This window comes from Channa argus, chromosome 4 (assembly GCF_033026475.1).
Source record: "Channa argus isolate prfri chromosome 4, Channa argus male v1.0, whole genome shotgun sequence".
Taxonomy (NCBI): domain Eukaryota; kingdom Metazoa; phylum Chordata; class Actinopteri; order Anabantiformes; family Channidae; genus Channa; species Channa argus.
Genome location: NC_090200.1, coordinates 26425612 through 26450457, shown reverse-complemented (window position 1 = coordinate 26450457; position 24846 = coordinate 26425612). Strand labels below are relative to the sequence as shown.

General features: G+C 37.7%; 1 protein-coding gene across 3 annotated transcripts in view; it reads left to right on the top strand.

The window, feature by feature from the left end:
* The window catches only part of galnt18a (UDP-N-acetyl-alpha-D-galactosamine:polypeptide N-acetylgalactosaminyltransferase 18a), a 156502-nt gene that overhangs the window by 74359 nt on the left and 57297 nt on the right, over positions 1-24846 (top strand). For all 3 annotated transcript variants that reach the window (XR_010914263.1, XM_067502459.1, XM_067502460.1), the window contains exons 2-4: positions 4493-4700; positions 4869-5035; positions 12146-12332. Coding sequence is in view for 2 of the 3 variants with exons in the window: in XM_067502459.1 (XP_067358560.1) it covers positions 4493-4700; positions 4869-5035; positions 12146-12332 (562 nt within the window). In the remaining variant the exon portion in view is untranslated. The remainder of the gene's footprint in view (positions 1-4492; positions 4701-4868; positions 5036-12145; positions 12333-24846) is intronic.

The following is a 24846-nucleotide window of genomic DNA, read 5'->3' as shown; positions in this document are numbered from 1 at the left end:
ATATATCACTGATTCATAAGTCTTAAAACGACTGCTGATCTCTGCTCTATTGTGCACTACAGATGGATTGGCTCAGAATTGCTGCCTTTATTTCGTCATCCCGGGTGGTTGACATTCAGTAAAGAGTCCGTTGTGGATACATCCCTTCATCCAACAGGACTAAAGTATTAAGCACGCAGCTGTTTTAAGCTGCTCCATCTGTATTTCTAGTAAGAGAAATAATTGGAAAAAATGTGCAGTGTGTCCCATGATTTACATAAATTGGTAATTTACTAATTAATTAATGTGTTGAACTACACAGTTTGGGAAATGCCTGTTTTTCAGCTCCAGTTTATGGTTTGCTTTATTTGTTTTATGTGAAGGAACATGTTTTTGACAGATTGGTAATGACCAGATCAGAATCGAAAACCACTTTATATGTAAGAAACACCTGTAGGGGAAAAGAGAATGATTTGTATAGCTTTCACTGATAGAAGCCTCACATTACATCACATCACAGTTGGGGCAACTGTTGGGGCAGGAAGGTAGAGCGGTCATCCACCAATCTCACAGTTGTTGGTTCAATCCCCAGCTCCTCCAGTCACATGTCAAAGTGTCCTTGAGCAAGACACTGAACCCCAACTTAGTTGCTCCCAGTGAGTGTTGGGCAGCTGAATAGCAGCTCCCCCATCGGGAGTGTGTGATTGTGAGTGGAAATAGGTGAATAAGAAGCAGATTAAAGTCCTGTGAGTGCCAATAGGTAGAAAAGCACTATACAAGTGCAGACCATTTACTATTAGCAAACTGAAGTAAAATAAATAAATCCATTTTATGACTTCATAAAATCTACATAATGACAGATTTAAACACATGAACTTAACTATCTAAACCAAAAGAAGTATAACTCAAATTGAGCTAAAATGTTTGTAATAAATCCCCATTGCACAGGAAACGTACAGTGCATCCAGAAAATATTCCTACCGCTTAACTTTTTCCAAATTTTATGTTACACCGCTATTCCCAATCAAATCATTGCTTCGATCAAATTCATTGCTTTTCTCAAAATTCTAAAAACAATACCACATAATGACAATGTGAAAGAAGTTTGTTTGCAAATATATTAAAAATAAAAAACAAAAAAATTACATGTAGATAGGTATTCATGGCCTTTGCCATGACACTCAAGATTGAGATCTGGTGCATCCTGTTTCCCCTGATCATCCTTGAGATGTTTCTACAAGAGATGTTGCTAAACTAAGCGATCGGGAAAAGGGGCCTTAGTCCGGGAGGTGATCAAAACCCAATGGTCACTCTGAAAGAGCTCCAGCATTTCTCTGTGGAGAGAGGAGAACCTTCCAGAAGAACAACCATCTCTTCAGCACTCCACCAATTAGGCCTGTATGGTAGAGTGGCCAGACGGAAACCACTACTCAGTAAAAGGCACATGACAACCCGCCTGGAGTTTGCCAAAAGGCACCTGAGGGACTCACAGACCATGAGAAACACAATGTAGCACACAATGTACAGTCATCCTTGAAAAAAACCTTTTCCAGAGGTCTGTGGACAAAAGACCCTAAGCACACAGCCAAGATAACAAAGGAGTCACTACGAGACAACTCTGTAAATGTCCTTGATGGCGCAGTCAGAGCCAAGACTTGAACCTAATTGAACATTTCTTAAAAGATCTGAAAATGGCTGTTCACCGATGCTCCCCATCGAGCTTAATGGAGGCTTAAGAGGTACTGCAAGGGAGAATGGGAGAAACTGCCCAAAAATAGGTGTGCCAAGCTTGCAGCATCATAAAAGACTAAAAGACTTGAGGCTGTAATTGGTGCTAAAGGTGCTTTAACAAAGCATTAAGCAAAGGTGGCGAATACTTATTGTATGTACATGTGATTTTTTTTTTTTTTTTTTTTTTTTTTTTTTATACATTTGCAAAGATTTCCAACAAACCTTTTTCAATTTCATCTGGATGTTTTGTTTGTGGAGTTGTCTTCACGTCCCAAAGAGTCCGCAGATTCTGCAAGGATTGAATGAACACTAGAAACCCACAATATCAATTGCTTGTGAACAACACATCTAAAGCAGGAACAGCAAGACATTTGCTGTTTGCCTTTTACATGTAGTGTGTGAATTCACATGGACAATATAAATGTGCATTTATGACACATCTTGCTGACAACCTTCCCTCCTTGCACTGTTTTGACACCCAGCATATTGGTTTTCTCATAAGTAACTGTGGGCAGACTGGACAAACTCCAAATCCAGATTCCTAACTAGTAGGAACAAATATGATCATATTAAATTTGTTGTTAGGTGTTTGCATTGAGATCTTGCTAGTTGTTGAACTGATTACAAATTTATGCTCAGTGGTTTTGTTTTGGTCTTTATTGTCCTGACTCCTGGAATATCTAACCAGACAGCATTAAGTACTTCAGCTGTTTAAAATCAGATATCAGATATTTTTTGTCCTAAGCATCTGATTATTGTATTGTCTGTTTAAATTACATCTGATTGTGGCTAATTTGGTTTTGGATTTCTGCATTTCAGCTTTAGACAAACAAGATGAGCTGATACATGAGAAAATGGTTTAGATAGTTAAGTTCATTTGTTTAAATCTGTCATAATGGAGATTTATGAAGTCATATTTCCATGATCTTTTGTTCTGATCTAAAACAAGTTTGGTACATGCACACAGGATGACCCAAAAGCACAATTCTTAATTATGCAAAGTGGCGTCATTGCACCAATACTTTTTTATGGTAATTCCCCTTTTTTGGGACCATCACCAGACAAAACCATGTACACTTAAACTTTACTGACATAAATTTTAGCAGGAGTGTGAAATGTATTCTATAATAAATGCAAATGCTCAACAAATCACACTGCATTTAGACATTACATGCCTAATAATCCAAATATTGTTTATGGGGACTGGGAATAATCTTTGAGTGACCGTAGGACAAGGTCACACACGATCATGGATATTACAGTAAATGGCGAGCAGGTCCTTTTCACTAAACTGCATAATATTTAAGTGTATTTTAATTGACAGCTCTTCATAATTAACTGTAAGGGAAATGTTAGTTTAAGCTTGAAGTCAAATTCCCAATCCATTTTATTTTCCTCTGACCATGATTCTGTATCAGTTTACTCCTAATTTATAAGCCTTTCTCAGCCTTGTTAAACTCCAGTAATTAATCATATTATTACATTTAGTGTCTTCTACTGTGACTGCAATGCTGTTGCTAACTGCTAGCTGCTAATGTTAGCACGGAACTGCAGGGACCCAGCTGTTGCTGACTGACAGACCACCGTGATAGGACACACATCTGATGCTTGAATACAAAGCTGACATATACAAAACATTTTTCCTTTCCTCATCAGTTACGTATTCTTTGTGAACTCACCTAAAATATGTTCACCCTTTTTTTTATGGAAAAAGTGTTGATTTCAATTAGTTTGGGTCTCAATTTGTAATTTCTATTTTTATAACTGTTTTTGATTGCAAGGGGTTTTTTGTTTTGCGATTGTACTAATAAAGTTTTGCTCTCAAATGTCTATTATTTGAGTGCATAATACCAGAAAAAATTTAGCTCCATAACTTGCAATCATGTTTCTCATTCACCATCAGACTTGCCTACCTGCACTGAGACACTATCCCTGCAAACACACAGTCTAAACGCTGCTCAAGAACAACAGCTCAGATTAAAAGCACTAATCCTAATAAAATGTAATTTACTAAGGGTATTGTGTTACCTTTCTCGCCTGAATACACTATGCAACACTACAAGCAACAGGCCACGGCATTGACATTTGCACAACATATTTTTGACCTTCTTGTTTCAAATGAGTCAAAATCAATGCAACTTCACCCCTTTGTATCTTATAATTCACGCCATGTAAAAATACTTCAAACTATGAAGTGGGACTTGTTGTTTGCAGCCTTTTCCAAATAGACCTCAAGCATATTTTCTGTTCTCATTGTTTTGCATCACACAGGAAGAAGCTGGTGTTGCACATGCAGCAAAGAATGACTACCCACTGACTAAATAAAAAAGGAAAAAAAAAAATGTTACCTTGGGCATGTTAGCGGATTTGTGTCCACCTCTGCAGAAATACATCAGTGTGGCTGCCAGAATGAGTTATTTGTACTGACAATGAAAATCCCTGTTATTTCACATCACATTTGTGTTCCATCTTGTTTTCCCGTGCTGCCGAAATTATTCTTTCAGCCCTCAGCAAACGGGTTTTGTTTGATAACCACACAGCATACTTAGTGCTGGGCCACATTCATTTTTCCTGCAAAGCTCCCTGAATAGAGCTGAAGGAAGTTCATTTGTCATTAAATTTCTTCACAGTGTAACATCAGGTAGCTGTCACAGCATCTGGCAACACAGTGGTTAGTGATAGGACTTCTGAAAAAAAAAAAACTGCTGAAAAACAGTTGGAAAAAAATAAAATATGTAAAAAAAAAACTAATGCAACAACTTGTGTCCCTCTCTCCCCATAGAGGCACCTCAGAAGGATGGTGAAGATGGCGTGTCTTCATCAGACTTGGCCTCAGACCCTGCCTCCTTGCTGTTCAAACACTGGGGTCACGACCTGGGACCTGAAAGTCGAAGGGTGGCATTGAAGAAGTTCCGTTACTATGGTTACAACAGCTACCTTAGCGACCGCATCTCACTCACCCGGCCGATCCCAGATGTACGACCAGATGGGTCAGTCTGTCGATTGATGTGTGCACTGTGTATTGATGCATTCATGAAGTTATGTGATGATGGAGTTTACCTGTGTGGATCCAAATCTTTGCTCTGTCACAGTATCCTTTCTTTACAAATAAAATAAAAAGCCAAAGAAAACCTTTTTTATCATCTTTTTTCTCCTAGGTGCAGAAACATGTCGTATTCATCAGACCTTCCTCAGCTCAGTGTCATCTTTATCTTTGTCAACGAGGCCTTGTCAGTACTGCTGCGCTCTGTCCACACAGTTATTCAGAGGACTCCGTCTCACCTGCTTAAAGAGATCATATTGGTGGATGACCACAGCAACAGCCGTAAGAAACCTTCCACAATAATGGTGGACACACTCTTTAAATCCATGGAGTGAGTTCACCTCAGTCTTAATAGAATTTTCTCTGTGTCCCTATACTGTACTATATTGTGGTAAAGACTGAAAGATTCTCTTGTGTGTGCATTAAATATCAACACATATCCAAGAAATGATTGGCTTAGCTTACGTTATAAAGACTGGAAGGCTCATTTAAAACAAGGATAATACACTCAGCTCTGTCTAAAGTTGAAATCATTTCAAATACCAGATGAACAAGATTAGATTTTTTTTTTCCTCTTTCATATTATCCCATAAGCTCAGGGTCAACCCAGCAGATCATATTGTCCCCAACTACCTTTGGCACAGATTTTTATACCATATTTACACCATATGCCCTTCCTCACAGAACTCTTCTAAATATTTACTGGGCTTGAGACTGGCTAGGACAACCACAGCATCAAGTGTTGGGCACTTTTGGGGATCCGTGTCTTGCCCAGGAACACTTTAACACTCATGGAGGAGTCAGGCCAACTAAAGTTGGTAGTAAATGGCTGCTAATACTTTACAAAACAGTTAGTTGTTGTAAAATGTTTTTCAGGTAATTTTTGCTTTTTACATTAGCAGCTTTTACAATACATATTCAGAAATGTTTTAAATTACACCTTAGTGCAAAAGTAATCCAAATTCCAAAATCCCCAAAAAACAACTTTTATTAGAAGTCAAAAATATTAAATGGCTTTAAGAACATGAGATGAAAGACTCTTCATCTTTTGCACAGTATATGACTAAGGCTCAAAGGCATGAAAGTCCACCTGCCTGAAGAGAAAAGAGACACAAAGATTGACTGCTGTTTTCTTCTTATGCACTTTCCCACTTCCTATGCTGATCCACTTTGCTGAACCATATCTGCAAATCACAAAATTACATGAAAAGAGCATTAATGACAAAACTGATCGCAGCTGTTCTACATGAGAGCAAAATCCATATGGTTATACAAGACAAACTAATAATTTGCCCTTACAAAATGGAAATTGGGCTGTCCGAGCTGAAGTATCTCTGCAATACAGTGACTAATACAATGCAAATGTGGGGTTCTTAACAGGTAAAGGGAAAATTGGAATATCTTGTCACAAGATTGTAGGGGTTACTAACCAATAGTGAATAAGTTTTAACATGCTAAGCTCTGGTTGGATATTTCTCAATCAGCCCCAGCTTGGATGGACAACAGCAGTAACAATTGCACCAACATAAACTATATTGCCAAAAGTATTCGCTCACCTGCCTTTAGACCCATACGAACTTTTGTGACATCCCATTCTTAATCCATAAGCTTTAATATGACGTCGGCCCACCCTTTGCAGCTATAACAGCTTCAACTCTTCTGGGAAGGCTTTCCACAAGGTTTAGGAGTGTGTTTTTGAAATAATACACAGTGCTCGCAGTTTTCGCTCTAATTCATCCCGAAGGTGTTTATCGGGTTGAGGTCAGGACTCTGTGCAGGCCAGTCAAGTTCTTCCACACCCAACTCACTCATCCATGTCTTTATGGACCTTGCTTTGTGCACCTGAATTCATTTATTTGGATGGGATCCCTGTTAGCTTTAGACAGTAGCTGATAACACTAAATACACCAAAGCCACGCTAATGTTGCTAGCATGATAACGCACTAATTAGCATTATATCCATTAAACAGAATTAGTACAATATTACAAAGTACACATGTAGTAACCTTCTGCAAAGGTACGGAGTCATTTACAAACAGCATTAGTGTAATTAGTCTTTCCCGATGCTCTTTGCCCTGTTCCTGACCAACCAGCAGCTTCACTCTGTAGTGTTGATGGGGTCATAACAGCTTAGTTAAAATAATGGGAAATTATAGCCACTATTACTAATAAAGACATTTGTTCTCACCAAAGATATGAATGTTGCTCCTTTGTTTCGTTCATCAAATTATCTTGCTCAAAATCATCAGTATTAAGCTGTGATGTGCATCATCTACAGTCAAAATACAACCTACCTATAATTGTAAATTATGATATAATAGAAAAATGCTTTTAGCAACTGTAATTGTGTTTTTACCCATGATGCACTGCAATACATACATATAGGTAAGGTTTGTAAAATGATCAGGCATAATATTATGACAACCTGTCCAATTTAATGTGATCCAATACAGTGGCTCTTCAATTAATTCTACTTTTACAAGGTTACAATTTCTCAGTTTTTAGGTTGATGCTGTCAGAAAGGTGACAATTCTACGTTGTGTTTATTAATTAGATCAAAGTGCGTAATGAGGTCGTATTAGAGTTTTCATCTCATACTCAGATTTGCTGAAAATCCTTTGAAAATCTCAACAGACAACTTTTCATGTACATCACAGATTTAATAGAATAGTTATTAAAATTTAAGATAATACTCTAGGCAAGAAAGGAAATAATTCTACTTCGAAAAAACAAACCATTAACCATGGTTATGTAGATAGTAGGACTATCACAAAATGCTACATACAGTCATTAGCATGTAGCATGCAAAAATAATATATACATACATTACATATTTTCATGTTTTGGTTGGGTATTATGTTGGATGGAGATGGAAACCTTATATCTACTATGTTCCATCTTTTGGGTCTTGTTGCTACCAGCATTAGTATGTACCACAGTACTTACAGTACAAAAGAAGCCTTTTGCTTTGAATACATACAATATTTATAGAGCTATAATTGTAGGAGCAGCACAGTTTTGGTTTAAAGCATTTTGGTCTACTGGGGGAACTTTTAAAATGAGATGATATAACTTTTGTTACTGGCTGTGGTGGCTCAGCGTTAAAGCAGACAATGTAGATTTTGATCCCTGCTGTGGACAAATGTTCTTAAGCACTAACAAATGTTGCTCAGCACTTCTCTCTGGTATTAAGGTGTTTAATTGCTTGTGAATTAACCTTTTATATTTGAGAGGAAGAATGTGTTCTTACGTCTCTGAAAAGTTGCATAGTCTCAACTAGATGATTTCTCTGCCATATCCAATATTGTTAAACTTCAGCATTAAATTACAAAATACAAACTAGCTGTTTACTGTTTAACAGCACTGAAGTCAAGTTATATTCAGATAATGAATTGAATTAATTCAAAACAGTATTCCAAACGAGTATTCCATCGCTTCATTGAGCAGTGTATTTTATTTCCTACTTTTTTTAATATTCTGCTTTAAATGTTGCACATGATCAGGAAATGTGCAGGCATTACCTTTACCACTGGAGTATGAAAACAGATTGAAATTTAAAACTTCCAGTAGTCACAGGTGAGCCCTAGCTGTGACTTCTCTGCTAGAGCCCTGGTGTTAATAATTGCATCATGTACTTCAGTAACATATTTCACTGCTGTCAGATCTATAATTACTATTGCAAGATCTTTCTATCTGTTACCATTGCCTGCCTGGTTGTATGGGTCTTTCACTGCTGCTCTGTTCTTGATTAATACACTGTATCACAGTCTAGTTGTGGTAGCTGCACAGGGCTGAATGCTGATTAGTCGTGCAACCAGGGAGATAAATAGATTCAACACTTACCTCAAATTATTCCCTCTTAATGCATTGCAACTGTTCAAGCTAAAGATTCTCTGGGAAGTAGGATTTAATGCCTATACTTGGCAGTGAATAACAATCACATGGTAGTAATTCCTAATGGAGGTAATTAATGTGAGATTGCGCAGTGAAAGTGCATCATCACTTCAATTCATTGCTTCTTAATTGTATAAAGTGTAATTTTGACTAATGGGGTCAACTGAAGTTAGATGGAGGTAAAAGTGGAAATGCAATCAAGAGTAAATTATCAGACATCAGGGGTTGTATACATAAAGCCTCAAACTCTAAGTCATGAAAATGTCACTCAGATGTCACTCAAACGTCAGCCAAATGTAAACAATTTATTCAAAATTATGGATGCAAGGCATTGTATTTTCACTATAGTAAGGAGTAATTTAACAGATATAATTTAATGTACTGGCTATTTGTGGAAAAAAGGTTCCCAGTATTTTGCTGTTGTAGTGTCTGAAAGGACACCTGTCAGTCCATCATCTAATTATACTGATGAATTGCCCATTTTGCAAAATTATTCACAAAAGCATTGAGGAACATTGGTGACCCCCTAATTTTCCAAGACATCAAATTGTTTTTACATCAAAGGTTTATCTTCCATGAATTTACTTTTTAATCAAATCCTTAAGATTATCTTTGTGTGCATGTTGCTGATAGTAGGATAGACTGCAGCTCAGGAGACAACCTAATCTGGAAGCTACCAGATAAAAAACCTTAAGTTAATATTAGACCTGCATCCCCTGGAGCAATGCAAATTGTTGGGACAATGTGGGTAAATTTTTTTCATCTTTAGCAGAAAGAAATACATGTTTACTTCATAAACATATCAAGGTGAAAAGAAAAGGGAGAGAGACTGGAAGTAAATGGTAGAATGTTTGTTTAGTAGTGACTTTTGGATTCAGTTTCAGGCACCAGTGTGCTTGTTCCTAGCTAGGTTACATCTAAACAATTAGTACATTGGGTATTTAGGATGTATAAATGAATGAAAACAAACACAGATGGCCTAACTCATATGCATAATGAAAGGCTAAATTAACTTTTTTCTGCCAGTGTTCGAAAATTTATAGAGTTGTAGCACTGTCTCATAGGAATTTCACAGTGGAAACTACTATGACCAGGGGCATTATGTTGTCACCTTCTCTGTCCATCCATTCCATGCTTGTAAACATAATATTGCAGAATTGTTGTCAAAAAATGTCTTCAAAACTGGTATAAAGTGCACGTGGACTAAAGAATGAACTTATTAGATTTAGCAGTAAAAGGTCAAGGTCACATTAAGCTCATGTCCATCCTCTCCTCGCTCATTGCAATATCTCAAGAACTCCTGGAGAGAATTTCATTACATCTGGCACAAACATCCAGTGTTCATGGATGAACTGAGTAGAATATGGATTTTGACAGACATTAATGTGAAGTCAATACGTTCTTGGACAACCGGATATCTATGTATAAATATTAGTTGTGTAGACTAAACCCTTATTAGATGATTTGTCAAAAAAGTTTCAACATAATAATTAGTTCCAGTCTGACCTAGTAAACAACACCCCATATAACATAAAAAAATCATGCAGATGGTGGGATCCTAATTTTCTTTTTCATTCCCACCATGGTAAGAATTTGTATAAGAAAAACTTATTTTTAGAAAGTTTTCAACATGCAGGTTTTCAAATAGTGTTTGCTTTCTGCACGTTGTGGGAATACATCAATCAAATTTTTCCCCTCCCCGAGAATATTTTAATCAGTTATTGGGGCCCGACTAAACCCAGTCATGACCCTTGGATTAATATTTCTAATGGAATGATGGCAAACATATCTCCTGTTGTTTTGAAAGACAGCTACATTTAGTTAAAAACATATTTGACAGTGTGGACCAGTTGCTGAAAATTAATTGGCAAACACAAAGTGGATGTGTAAAGCAATAAGGTGCTCTTCAGATACTCCCAGCTCCAGTTTTAAATGAGCACATGTTTCTTCTGGGTCAGCAGCAAACTGTGGCTCATTAAAGGAAAACAGAGAGACTGGAGAATCCAGGCTGACTGTAATAATGAATAGAGAGGGAAAAGCTGTAGCCATACCCTCAGGGCAGGATTAGAACCCACAGCAATCACAACAAGGAAACGAAGATGTTCACTCTTCCACTGTGGGCAATCTATTTACATGCGTGTTAGTCTGTCAACCTGAGTGTGTACAAGTTATATAGGAAATCACTCAAAAAGAATGGAATATAATCATTAACAAGGTATGTGTCGGAGGTCAATCATTTGGCAGTATGCAACTTTTATTTTTTAATTTCACGCCTTTACATCTCTTATGCTATAGTGTACGCTCTGGAAGTATTTATTATTAGCCACACTCACAACACAGTAGTACAACTGGCAGCATTTATTACTCAAGTTAATTGTTCTGTGTCTTTGGTTCAAAAAAATCTTAACTTTAACTGTTGCATCCATAACTTTTCCTCTGTTATCTTTGGCTCTGTTTTTCTCTTTTCTTTTGCCTTTTGACCAAATGTCTGCAAAACTATCCCATCAGCCTCAACCACAAGTTGTGCTCAGTACAAATTAGCACACATGTACATTTTGTCATTTGGGAAACACTTTTATCAAAAGCAAGTTACAAGTAAAGAACATGCACACACCACGCTTAACTTTGTGGTTCGGCAAGTGTCCAAGGATACTTTGACAAATGGACTCAATTTGTTGTCTTAAAGAGGTGCTTTAAAGCTCTATTGTAATTGTCTTTCATTCTTTCAAATCATTATGTGTTAACAATATATAATAATATAAATTCCTGCTCACGTGGATCCAAAGTAACATAATCCTTGTCCAGTCACTAGTATATTTGCTGCGGTAAAAGGGATGACTGTGGTGCAGTTATTAGAGTAGTTATCCACAATCCCCATGCCTCCTGTCCAAGTGTCCTTGGTAAAGACACTGAAATCCATGTAGTAGTGGCTTCATCTATGTTAAGTTGTTCAAAAATAATTTCCCCAATAAAGGATCAGTTAATGCCATTCATGAATTTTAGAGGTCATGCTGAACAAAACCATGGCACAAAGTGAAAGAGAAATTTAGATAGATTTTAGATTAAGACTCTTATTTTGTTCGACCATAAATGATTAGACATTGCAGAGTCATTTTACAGTGACTCTGCCTCTGTGTTGCTACACCACTGCTGCTGTTCCTTCTGCACACTATTTCTGACATTCAGAATAGGTTTATGTATGTCAGTAGCTTTGTAAAATCTGAATGTGTATTATTGTTAAAACATATGGGTAATACATTAATGAGTAAAGTGTAATGTGTGAATTTAAACATATATATCTGATAGAAGTAGCCATGCAAACGTTTGTAAAACCACAAAACACAAACACAAGTACACACACTCACATCTGTTTGCCTCTGTCCAGTGGAGCTAAGGGAGTTACTGCAGAGCTTTGTCGATAAGATCAATGGTGCAGCAATCTTGACTGGGCTTTGTTGTAACTTCCAACTTTTTGTATCTTTGTGTGTGTCTCCACAGCGGAGTTGAAAGAGCACCTGCAGAGCTTCGTAGAGGAGACCAACACTCAGCACGGCCCGGGATTCATCAAGGTCGTCCGCCATGACAAGCAGGAAGGACTGATCAGGTCTCGAGTCAGCGGCTGGAGGGCTGCCTCTGCTCCTGTGGTGGCTCTGTTTGACGCACATGTGGAGTTCAACACTGGATGGTAGGCAACCAGTTTCAGAAATACAGCAGTGTATGCAGTATAAGTACAAGTAAAACCTACAAGAGGCAGCCGAACACATGTTGATCCCAGATGGCAGTAAAAGGTGTTTGATATCCACAAATGTATGATAGGAAGAGCTTAGGAGTCGACTTCTCTAATCTCGGATGTTAAAGTATGCATATACTTATCTTCCATTGTCATATTTCATATTTTTACAATTACTACTCTACTGGACCACATAACTGAAAGCAATATTAAGTGTGTTGCTTACAAGTATAAAGTAGCGTGTGCATGCAAAGTTTGACACATCTCATTACTTTGTGCTATAAAGTATTGAAAACACATCAGTCAGCCACACCATTGCACTATTATTACTATGAACCCATATAGATTACATTATTCTGCTACTGAAAAAGGACCATATGGCTTTTAATCTTAAACAGAAATGATTCTTGTTCACCTGTGATATATGCACGTAGCAGTTTTCGAATAATTGTGGAATTTTCTGCAGTGAGTGAGTGTGTTTAAATTTGTTTGGTCTCGCCATTAAAGGCTAAGTTCTGTCATATTGTAAAATAATCATATATTCAATAATACAGACACTCCAACGTTTGTATTGCCTCTACTCACATTTAATGTTCATCAGTCTGCAGCCTTGATTGTCTTATTTATCTGTGCTGTAGAGCTGCATTGATTAAAAAAAAAAACATGTAGTCCCCTAAATGCTGGGAGTATTAAGTATATACAGTGATCTAAGGTAAGCTTGTCAACAGACCATGCACATGATCTCAGTTGGAATTACGGTGATTCAGAGCACTTTTGCCCAAATGGTTTGAATGAAGAAACATGTCACCCAATGTAGCGATGTGTCTTACTGATTTGTGTTCATACAGTGCATTCAGAAGGTTTTCACTTTCTTTAATTTTGTTATGTAGCAGCCTGATACTACAATTTTTCAAATTAATTTATTTCCCATTAATCTACAGTCAATATTGCCAAATGACAAAGTGACAACAGAATTTTATAAATGTTTGCAAATGAATGAAAAATTAAAAACTGAAATATCACATTGGTCTTAAATAGTAATATATAGCGCTTTTCTATCTATTGGTACTTAAAGCGCTTTACACTGCTTCTCATTCACCCATTCGCAGACACACATCACACACCAATAAGGGAGCTGCTCCACAGCTAGCCTACACTCACCGGGAGCAACTAAGTTGGGGTTCAGTTCTTGCTTAAGGACGTTGCCAAAGGGCATGTGACCAGAGGGGCCGGGGATCGAACCAACAACTGTGGGATTGATGGACGACTGTTCTACCTCCTGCACCACAGTTGCAGTATTCTTAGTATTCAGACCCTTTGCAAAAAAACTTGAAACGCACCTGCCCCTACCAGCACTCCTCGAAGACCTGGTCAACTGGCCAAACTGGGCAATCGGGGGATATGGGCCATAGTTAGAGAGGTGACCAAAAACCCAATAGTCACTCTGACTTCCACAGAGTTCCACAGATGCTGTGTGGAGCTTCCAGAGGGATGCTTCCGAAGAGATTCAAAGAGAGGGCTTTATTGCAGACTAAATTTACACAGACCTTATTAACTCCTTAGTAACTAGCACAGGAAAGAGGCTTAGAGTTACCAAAAGAAAAAGCACCTAAGAATATGAAGAACAATACTTTTTAAGATTTGGAACTTTTGGGCCTCAATTTTAAACATTATGTCTAAAGGAAACCTGGCACCGCTCATCCCTTGCCCAATGCCATCCCTACAGTGAAGGGCATCATGCTGTGGGGGCCTTCAGAGGGGGTTGAACGTTCACCTTCTAACATGACAACAATCCTAAGCTTACAGCCGAGACAACACAGGAGGGGCTTAAGGAAAATTGTGTGAATGTCCTAGAGTCTCCCAGCCTGACTTGAACCGTATTGAACATCTCTGGAGAGACCTAAAAATGGCTGTTCACAGATGGTCCCCATCCAACCTGACTGGGTTTAAGAGAATTTGCTAAGAAGAATGGCAGAAAATCCCCAGTCCAGGTGTGTAAAGCCTGTCGCATTATACTCACTTGAGCTTGTAATTGCTGCCAAAGGTGCTTAAACAGAGTACTGAGCAAGGGGTCTGAAAACATTTGTACATGTGATATTTTAGTTTTTTTCTTTTTAATAAATTACAGACATTTCTAAAATTATGTTTTCACTTTGTCATTATAGGGTACAGAGTGTAGATTAATGAATTTAAACAACTGTAGTATCAGAAAACTTTCTGAATTGCTGTATGTTTTTACACAACAATGGAGGTCTGCAGCACAGGTAATTAAAGTAATCTAGGTTGCAGTCAAACACTAAACGTGAATAGAGGCTATTTATTGTTGTTTTTTTAGTTTGTATGGGGATTGTTGAAAATACCATTATTTAGTAATTCTGTACTAGTTTCATTCATGCAGGCAACTGTCTGTGGTACTGACAGAAAGTTGTTTTGTCCAAGCAGGGCTGGCCCTGATCTTGTTGATGTCCCAGGTTATTGTTGGTGTTGAAAAGGATTTTGTGTTGACTCTGATCTTAGTCAGACTTCCTTAGTTCTGAACAACTAATCTCGATGGTGTAATATTTTAATACTTAATCATTACTTACTTAATTATTAATTTTATGTATTTAATCTTCTGGCTCCTTCTGTCTCCCGAAAAAACCCTCTGACCTGAACAAAGGTCAAATGTGCTTCTTTGGCCACTGGGTCTATGTTGTAATTCAGTGAGACAATTTGGGTTTTACTTTGAATACTTGACTTTGAGTTTCAATTTACCAGCTTGAGTGAGGGGAGATGTGATTAAACCAGACACCAAAAAATCACTTTATGACATCTGACATGATATTAATCCCTCCTAGTGATGTAAAGCTGTAACAGACTCTCAATGAAGCCTGCTGTAAATACTGTGACAATGAAAAGGAGACAAAAATTAAGAACTAATAAATAAGGTGCTGAATTGATTTGTTCCAAAGCTGGTTTGTTTGGCAGGTTTGTGATTATATCAGATATCAATAGGTGTCTTGTCACTGTGGGAGCATTTGTTTTTGCTCCAGACATCAGTTTATCAGGGAAAAAAGCAGTGTACAGTAGATTCTTAAAAATGAAGGGCAAGAAATTATTTATGAGCTGCTCCACAAAAGGACTATTCTATCTATCATACTTTTGAGTACTGTTAAAAAATGCTGTCGCTATACCCCATTTTTCTTACATTTTATGGTTCAGGCCAGTACTGCCACAGGCTTCATATTTGAGTACAAGTTAAATCTTGATAAAATATTATCTTTCTGGTACCACTACAATTGTTTTTGAAAGTTGCAACACTCCTGTGGGTTGGGATTGAACTAGGCAAAACCAAAATTTAAGGTGGCAAGCAGCTAGCACAGAGGGTAAACACAGTCTGGATGCATAAATCTGAAAACCCATCATTTTGTCTGCAAGGAATCATAGAAACTAGCAAGAAAAACTTTGGATTTTTTATTGGTTTTATTCAATCAAATGGTTGTAAATGAATCACAAAACACAATGGTCAAATCAAATGTGCATGTGCTTGACGTTCCCAGTAGGCAATGACTAATACCACTACTCAATACCTTCTGAATTGCTAAAACTGCAGTTTTAATTACACTATAAAAACTACAAAATACCAGCTGTTGCTCATTTTCATTTTGGATTTACAATTAGGGATAAAGGGATAAAGATTTAAATTATTTGTTATGATGCATGCATGAACCCCCAGGGATGACCATCACATTCTTGATCTTTCACTTCAGGCTCATGTCTAGACATTTCTAGAGTAACGATCTAATAATGTTACTTAGCAGTAACCTCTGTGGAGTTGTTTACAGCTAGAGTGTTGGTGAGATAGCACGTCCCCTTTGTCCCCCCTGGCTGCTAGGTCTGTCCCTGGAGTCACATACATGTGGTGTGATCACTTAAAACAACCCTGTAAGTGGTTTATTAGCCATTAAACCACCTCTTCTAGTTAGTGATGGTTGTTCCAGTTCACTCCTCTTTTAAATCATCTGTCTTCTCTGGCCAAAATGTGCACATTGCTGTCTTCAAAGAAATGTCACAGGAAGAGGTGGAGTCCACCTTTTGTGCCATGCTCAACTCATGTCAGAGTGTCTTATCTCTATAGCATGGACATGTTTCTGCCCCTGGTGTGAAATATAGTAAGATTCTGTGTTCTCAGAGAATCTCAGAGTGTCTCTGGTATTCCAGTACTTTTTGTGGTTTGGATGAAGCCTTAGTTTAGGATAGCCACAACTTTCGAGGGATTCATTGATGTGTTTAAGCTCCTTCCTCTTACACTCTGTCCTTGTGGGCTTACCCAGCCTTGCAGTATAGGGTTCTAATTATTCCCAGTTTGTGGTCCAGAGGACAGTGAGAGTCGAAGACTAAATATTGATCTGTGTGTATGTGGGTTTCCTGTATGCTTCAGTGTTAAGACTTCTGTTTCCTTTAAAATTAACCACTATCCAGGAAAACTCGACTATTTTCATTGACACCCTCTTATGTGAGCCCGAAGCTTCAGTCCAAGCATTGCTATAAAATTTGGTAAAGCTTCCATATCTGGTGTCACACATTAACCTGCAGGTCTTATCTGTTCCATTGGTTTCTAACTACATTGCCCAAGAGCAGACTCTGGTATTAACAGTTGTTAAAAGTGATGGGATAGATTACATTAATTTTTGATGAATTTCATCAATTTTCTTTTCTGCAGTACCCGAAAGAGTAATTACTCTCCCAACGTACAGTGGCCACTCCAATCTGTTGTAGAGTGCAGAGTTGCAGCAGAGACAGCATAGCCTTACATGCAGCTTAATCAGTCCTGCAGAATGGACTCACAAACTGAACGGGCAATTTGTTTTCAGAGCTTCAGGGGCTGGATCATGGGAGACTTCCACAACACCTCTCAACATTAACATACGTTTTGGAGCCTATTCCTAAAAGAATTGATTCTAAATGTTACATACTGTATCTTTAAGCCCTATTTAGATGGGATCACAGAGAATGGTATGTAATTAAAGTTTCACTATGCTTGTCTGTATTGTGTGTGTCATTACCATGGCTATATAGAAGGATAAAGCCAAAGTGTCCAGGGAGTGCAATCGGGTACTTTTCCTGACTTCACAAGTGGACAGTAGGATTGTCCCTTCCAGTGCAATGGCTGCATACACCTTCAAGTTTCTCCTTTTTATAAAATTACAAATAAATATGGTTCCTTTGTGAAACTATTTAGGTTCACATTGCAATTTAACTAGTGTACTAAATAACTTTTCATGATCCACATCAACATCCTGTCACCATCTCCTATGTGGGCTTTTTTGTTTGTTATCCTCCACTTTGATATACTGCTGTTATACATACTTTTAAGTGACATTGTTTTCACCTGGTCTTTAAGATCTTTTCTCTTTCATTCACTTAGAACTTAGAAAAAAACAGTATACATCCAGCAAGTTTTTTTTTTCTTCCTCAGACCAAATTGAAATGGGATCTCTGAACAACCCCTCTCTCCATGAGCTCCATGTAGTTTATTATTAATTGAATTAAGGCTCGTGTTCTTCCGCTATTGTTTAAGGGGTGATGATAATTACCTTAACGTTATGTTACTGCTCCAAAGGTCCAAACCGTTCATAAAAATTTCTAAACTAGACACAAACTGAACCATGGTTCAATTTCGTCTAAGTCTACACCACCTCTTTTGGTTGGATAAAATTCTGTTTTTTTTTTTTTATAGACTGTGGACTGAGGCACTTTTAACAACAGCTATTTTGATTTGGACAAAACTGAAAAGCACCCAAACAACAGACAGGATGAGAGGTGGCAGGGAATGGTAGAACTACTACAGTGCCCAATGCCATCCCTACAGTGAAGCATTGTGGTGGTAGCATAATGCTGTAGGAGGGTTTTTCAGCAACACGAACTGAGAAAATTAATGTGGGAAAAAACAAATTATTTTAAAAAAAACTGTAGTATCAGGCTGCAGCATGATATGCAAAATGTTAAAAAGTGAAGAGGGTCTAAAAACTTCCTGAATCCACTTTCTACCAAAGATATGCCATTAAGTTCTGTGACAAATATTTGTAGTTTTCACCACATGTGTAAATGCCCATGAAATCAGATGTATTTCATCATAGTTTGGGGGGGTGAAATAGGCTGAACTACAGCCCAAATGGGTATTTTCAACCAGGATGTAGTGCTCCTTTTAAAAGAGATAAAAGCAATTAATGTGGTTGGCTATGACTGTTACAATCTCTGACATGAACACCATCTGATACCGTATATGATTATGTTTCCGTTTTGATCTCGCCTTGTTTCCAGCCTGGCCATGAAATTACTGGAGTGTGCACATGACCCCCCCTCTGCTGCAACAAGCACTTGACGCTCCACCACACTCCCATGTTCACCAGAATAAATCCTAAAAATATAGATTTGTTTTAAAAGCTTTCCTCTTGCTCTGGGTTAGAAAGGAAATAGGCATATTTCCAAAATGGTGGAGTTCTTAAATTACATGCCACAGGTCATTTGGTCCTTTCTATAAATCACTTTTTAGACCATATGTTTCCTCTTCACAGCAACTGAAATGATAAGAGTTTTAAGTTTCTTGTTGAATTAATTGCCATTTAATTGAGGACATTTTCATTCAATTGAAGAAGCTTTCACTCTTAACCTTTGAATACAAAATTCATATTAATACCAACCATGTGTTATGTCAAAGCGAGTATGTACTGTGGACACGAAGTGGAAATATTTTTTAATGAATCCATTAAGTGCTGGATGTAATTGGAACAGAAGTTAATTACTTACTTCATTAGCATAGCTGCTTATGTTTACTCTCTCACGGTGATGAGGAAGCTTGTCCTTCGCCATGTTAGCCTTTCTAACGAAAATCACATGCTGTTTTCTTTAAAACACAAACGTTATGGCAGTCTGCCACGGACACTCCATCGCCTCAGGGTTCACTCTTTTAAACACTTGAATACAACAACAGTGCAGTGTACCTGTTAATCATTTTGACAGGCTGAACAAAACAACACACACTCGCACTTAAATGGAAACACACACACCCACACACACACCCACGTACAATGCAAATTTACAGACAGGTAACAGTGGATGCCTGGTTACTTGCTGTTTTTCTCATCTACACACGCACAGAGACACACACTGGATCCAGAATAATATTTGTTGATGCTGTGTTAAGGATTAGACAAGAGACACTTACAAGGTTCTTAACCCCTCACTCCTCCACCCACTTCAATCCTCCCTCTCCGCACACACGCACACGCACACGCACACACAAATTTATACGGACACTGATGCCATAATGCATTCCCTGTAGCCCCTTGCACTGACCTCTACCATCCTAACTGATTCTGATCCATACCCACACAAAATGCTTTCACTATGCTGAGATGTCCTCACAACAGTGGTTTTGAAGTCAAATTTGTCCACACAGCTCTAGAAATGTCTTTCTCGCTTTCTTTCCCTCTACTGACACACACACCTACTCAGCAAGAGAACTAACTCATAGCTCCCACATATTACCACAGAGGGGTACTGGTCTATGACTAATGAAATCATTCTTGGAAAAATAAAAGAGCTGTTTTTTTTTTTTTTAATTTGGTCTACTTTCTTCTTGAAGACACATTTTCAACGCTTGCAATGTTGTTTTAATATTTCTTTTATCGTTGCTTTATTGCAGGAGTAAGTTGCTGCTGCTGTTATTAGCACTCTGTAACCTATCGAGGTTCACATAGTAATCAAGCAGTTGTAAACATCCCTCTAAATGCCTTCCTTTGTTTCTTCTTGTTTTTACATTTTTTTTCCACTCCTTCCTCTGTGCATTTTCCTGTACTTTACAACCCTCCCACCCTCTCACACATTGTAGATATTTTTCACAGAAATTGAGAAATTGCTGTATAATTACCAACAAAGCACTGACGGCTCGATCCACATAATTGTCTCTACAATACATTGCAATTATCTGCGACTTTGGCTATTTTGAGTCAAACACAAGTAATTATAGGCTGTTTTGTGTTTGACATATTGTCTGACTGTAATCATAATAATCTTCAGTCATTGCCGCCCACTGTATTTGTGCTCTAGTCATCGCCACATATACAGAGAACATCACAAATAATATAATTGCATGATGGTATATGCATGTGAATATGTGAGGAGAAAATGCAGAAAATGGAACGAATTAACAGACTCTAAGAAAACAACTGGCTGGTCCATGTAGCAACATAGTATTTGCAATAATGTTCCCATAGAATCAGCATCAAAGACAATGTAAATTAATACTTTTTATGAAATAATTGCATTATGTCAATCATGTTGGAAAATCCACGTTATCACCAAACTCTGCACTCCTCAGCACTGTAGAGCAGTTTGACGGCTCTGGGTTTTAGTTTTATGGCTTTTACACTAGTTTCATTGATCACTGATAAACCCACTGTACCCTGTCTGTCCAGCAACTGCAGCAGAAAATGAGACTAGCATTTAATAGGTTGGTGGGGCAGAGGTTTTCCCCCAGGAGTCAATGGAGACCAAACCGATTTAAAAGCAGATACTACACTAACACCACTCTAAATGAATGTTATACGTTGTGGTCGGTTGTGTAGATAGGCCACAGTTTGGCAAATTTAAAGCTGCGATGTTTTATTATATGTTCTGTTTGAACAGAACTGACAGTAATGCAGGGACATTCACTTCTAAAAGATTTTCCACGATCGAGGTGAGAAAATTTTCATTAGGGTGACCAGATACGACAAGTGAAAATCTCAATGTGGCAGCTCAAATTCATTTCAGCATGGCCTCTTGACTCTTATTTTTATTAAAAAGACAATATGCATCCAACACATTTACCTTAATTTTGAGAAACTCACCAACATTTTAGAAAAACACACGTTTCAAGTTATTTTAAATGCAGGTGGATTTATTGTATTCAATGTATGTATTCAATTATTATTTATGATTTATTTATTCAACACTTGGTTAAACAAAACAAATTGAAAAATAACAGGGTGATTTCAGAACCAAGAAGTCCAATTGTTTCAAAGTAAATTCAAAACATTTTTAAATTGTAAATTAACAGCATTCCTATTAGAACGGCTTAATTCGCCTGTTGCTGTGTCTTTGCGTTGCTGTGTGAGGCGACTGGGTTATTGATCAAAGTTTCCAAAACGGTCTTCTTTTCAATTTAATTAAATTTACAGCTGCACTCTTTCTTCTTCTGCTTCTTTCTCTAACTTTTCAGCAGAATTTACGCCTTTTGGCCCATCACTACCCCAACAGGTAAAGGTTGGAAAGGCCTTTGTTATTGAGCCAGTGCCTCAGTCAGTTGAAATTGGTGGGCAGCAGGGGTGTATACAGTATTTATTTTACACATAGATTTTTTTGTATTTACTCATTGGTTTTGCATGTCTTGATTGAAGATGACTGTATGATTTGTATGAACTGAATATAATTTATTAAAACTGGGGAGCTACTCTGGGGAGGCCAATGAGTTGCAATGTTTTATGAAGTAGAAAAAAAAAACATTTCTGCTACTTTCAGTTTTGTTTTTCTATTTTGTTTCCTATTTTGCTCAAATCAAACTGGCTTATGAGTAACACAGCACAGTTATTTGAGACAGAGGGAGCAGAGCTGCTGTGATGGACAGAATGTTCATTTAAGACCTGGCAAACATCAGTGCTTGAAAACTGAAGTTCCTGCCAGTGTGTATTTTTTATTTATTTTGTATTTTTTTGGGTACTAAAATTGTCCCTTTTCACTCCAGGTTTCTGTCATTTTGACTTTGCCAATTTACTAATGCTGGCATAAAAAAAGTAGATAATGTTGCATTTGACGTTGTCACATCCCACAAGTTTGAGAACTAGTATTCTGCTCAGCAAAAATTTAAAGTGAATTTTGTGAACTTACATAAATCCATTGAAATTATCATCAATCAAGCAGCTTGAATATGCTGTCATTAGGGTAATCATCTTTCACTGAATAACTGGCTTAACCACTAAGCCACGAGTACGCCCCGGCCAAGAACTACTCCAATGATATTCCGCTTTTTCGTAAAATTATATAGTTTGAAATTAACGACAGCAATGCATTTACTTTCACCAAGGTGGCCTTCCTCTAATCTAAAATGTTTCCTGTGTGTGTTTAAGAGCAGCTGCACATTTTAGTATTCAGCTGTGAGAAAATAATTTTTTTCTTATTTGACCTCAAGTGTGTAACCTTTGCCTCACCTATTTGTCACTCCAATAACTAGATTTGTGTGTGGGGGGGGGGAAACAAAGCCAAAGACGCCCAACTAACCATCAGTATAAAGGAGTGTTGGCGCATGTTATTATCACACACCTCTGGACTGAAAGGACATTATTGATCATTATTGATTGTGAAGCAACATCCTCTGTTTATCCTTTCTCCCTTGTGGGATGGCAGCATTTGGCAATTTGGCTCAAAATACTTTTAACATATTAATTTTAATATAATTCTTTTTTCTCTGTCAGAAGTGTCTATTTTCTTAACCCAGTGTGAATTTTTGTTTTCCATTTAAGACTAAAAATTGATCATTTTTGTCTTTTTGTGTTTTTTATGACAGCTGTCACAAAATATGAAACACAATGATGGCAATTACCTCGACATTTTAACTAGCATGCATCTATCACCTGCAGATTTTTTTCAACTTTTGTCTAGCTTCAGAAATACTATGTGTTCTATTATGACCTTAATTATTAGTTATTAGAAGTTATTTTTGCTTAAAAAAAACACGTTACAGTTCACACAGCATCATTCTTTAACAATTTATCTTGCACGGAACACGATTCAAATACATAAAAACATCTGTGCTTGTGCTTAGCTGTTATTTATGGCTGAATGTCTAATCAACCTGCTCACCCTCCTTGACTGAAATGCTCTTTTCCCCTGTTCAAAGCTCCGTGATTACGGCACAGGTCGCCTACAAATGCTGTGTGAATCTTATGAGTCTGCACATTTGCAAGGCTATAAACACAGCCACAGGCCTGCATTCAACATCCACTGAATTCCATATTATTGGCCCAAGGACTGTGCTTAGTTTGTATTTTCCCTTGTATGAACTCCAGAGTTCCCGAGGTGATCTCTGTTGGACTTCTCAACTCTTCTCTCATGCTGTATCTGACCTTGCCCTCGGCAGCTCTGAATGAGACCACATCAAGTGTACTCTCCCTCAAATTAAAGTTAAAACCCCGGGAATGGCTTTCAAGGCTGAATGAAATGCCCAATGTCTCCCAGACTTTTCATGCCAGTCAGTGCTTTTCTAGATTTACTGATTTCACTGTGTTAACCCTGAGGATCCTTGGCCAGCATTCCTTCAGGTCTTGATTGAGATCCATCCTCACTACTGACTGGTGAATTGACCTGCCTAATCAGGTCAGGACTGCAGACCCACTGTTCAGCTTCCAGATTGTACTGACAATCCCCAGCTGCCTTATTTTATTCCCTACTCTCTAATACAGTAATTTATTCAGTCTTTAATCAGCCCTCACAGTGAATTGGTAGCAGAATGAAGCAGAGGGACTGGTCCACTTCTGACTATGTTCAGCCTGAGGCCAGTTAACAACAGCTCCCTCTTAAAGTAACAGTTGTAATTAGGCTGGAAATACATTTAACTACCAATATGCTTTAGTTGTTAAGGAAATGTTCATTATGAGCCTTTGATATAAACCAGTATCGCACAGCTATACCACACCTGCAAGTATTACTGCAAGTATTACTGCAGACATGCATTCTGTTCCATCCAGTCTTCTTCTTTTACAGATGCATCCTTTAGTCAGTTTTCCTGAATCTGTGGTATTCCAGGAGGAGTAAAAACACATCTGGTGTATGTTTTTGGCTTTTCTACTGTGAATTGCAATTGTATGTTCTCTCCATAGTATTGTTGTCATTGCCTCTGGGCTGCTAGTTGGGCTCTACCTTGTCTCATGCCTTCCTCTCTACTTGGGTCCCAGTTTTAGAAATATTCCCTCATTTCAGGCCTACTGTTGTTTAACACTTACTCTAAGTTCAGTGTGGGTCATAATCAGTCTGTAGCTTTGGTCACTTGCTCTTTGTTGTTTTCATACTTGTTATTGTAAGGATTGTAATCTTATCTTATGTGTGTACAAATTTATAACCCCAATTTGAAAGACAGTTGGGAAAATGTGTAAAATGTAAATTAAAACAAAATGCAATAATTTGCAAATTGCATCAACCAATATTATATTCACAATAGAACATAAACAACATATCAGAAGTTAAAACTGAGAAATTTTAACATTTCATAGAAAACATTACCTCATTTTGGATGGCATCAACACGTCTCAAAAAAAGTTGGAAGAGCACCATCTTCCAAAAATGTTTACCAATGTTGAATAGCATCCTCCCTTCTTTCAACAACTGTCTGTAAACTTCTGAGAAGTGAGGAGACCAGTTGCTGAAGGTTTAGGAGAGGAATGTGGCCTTTGTT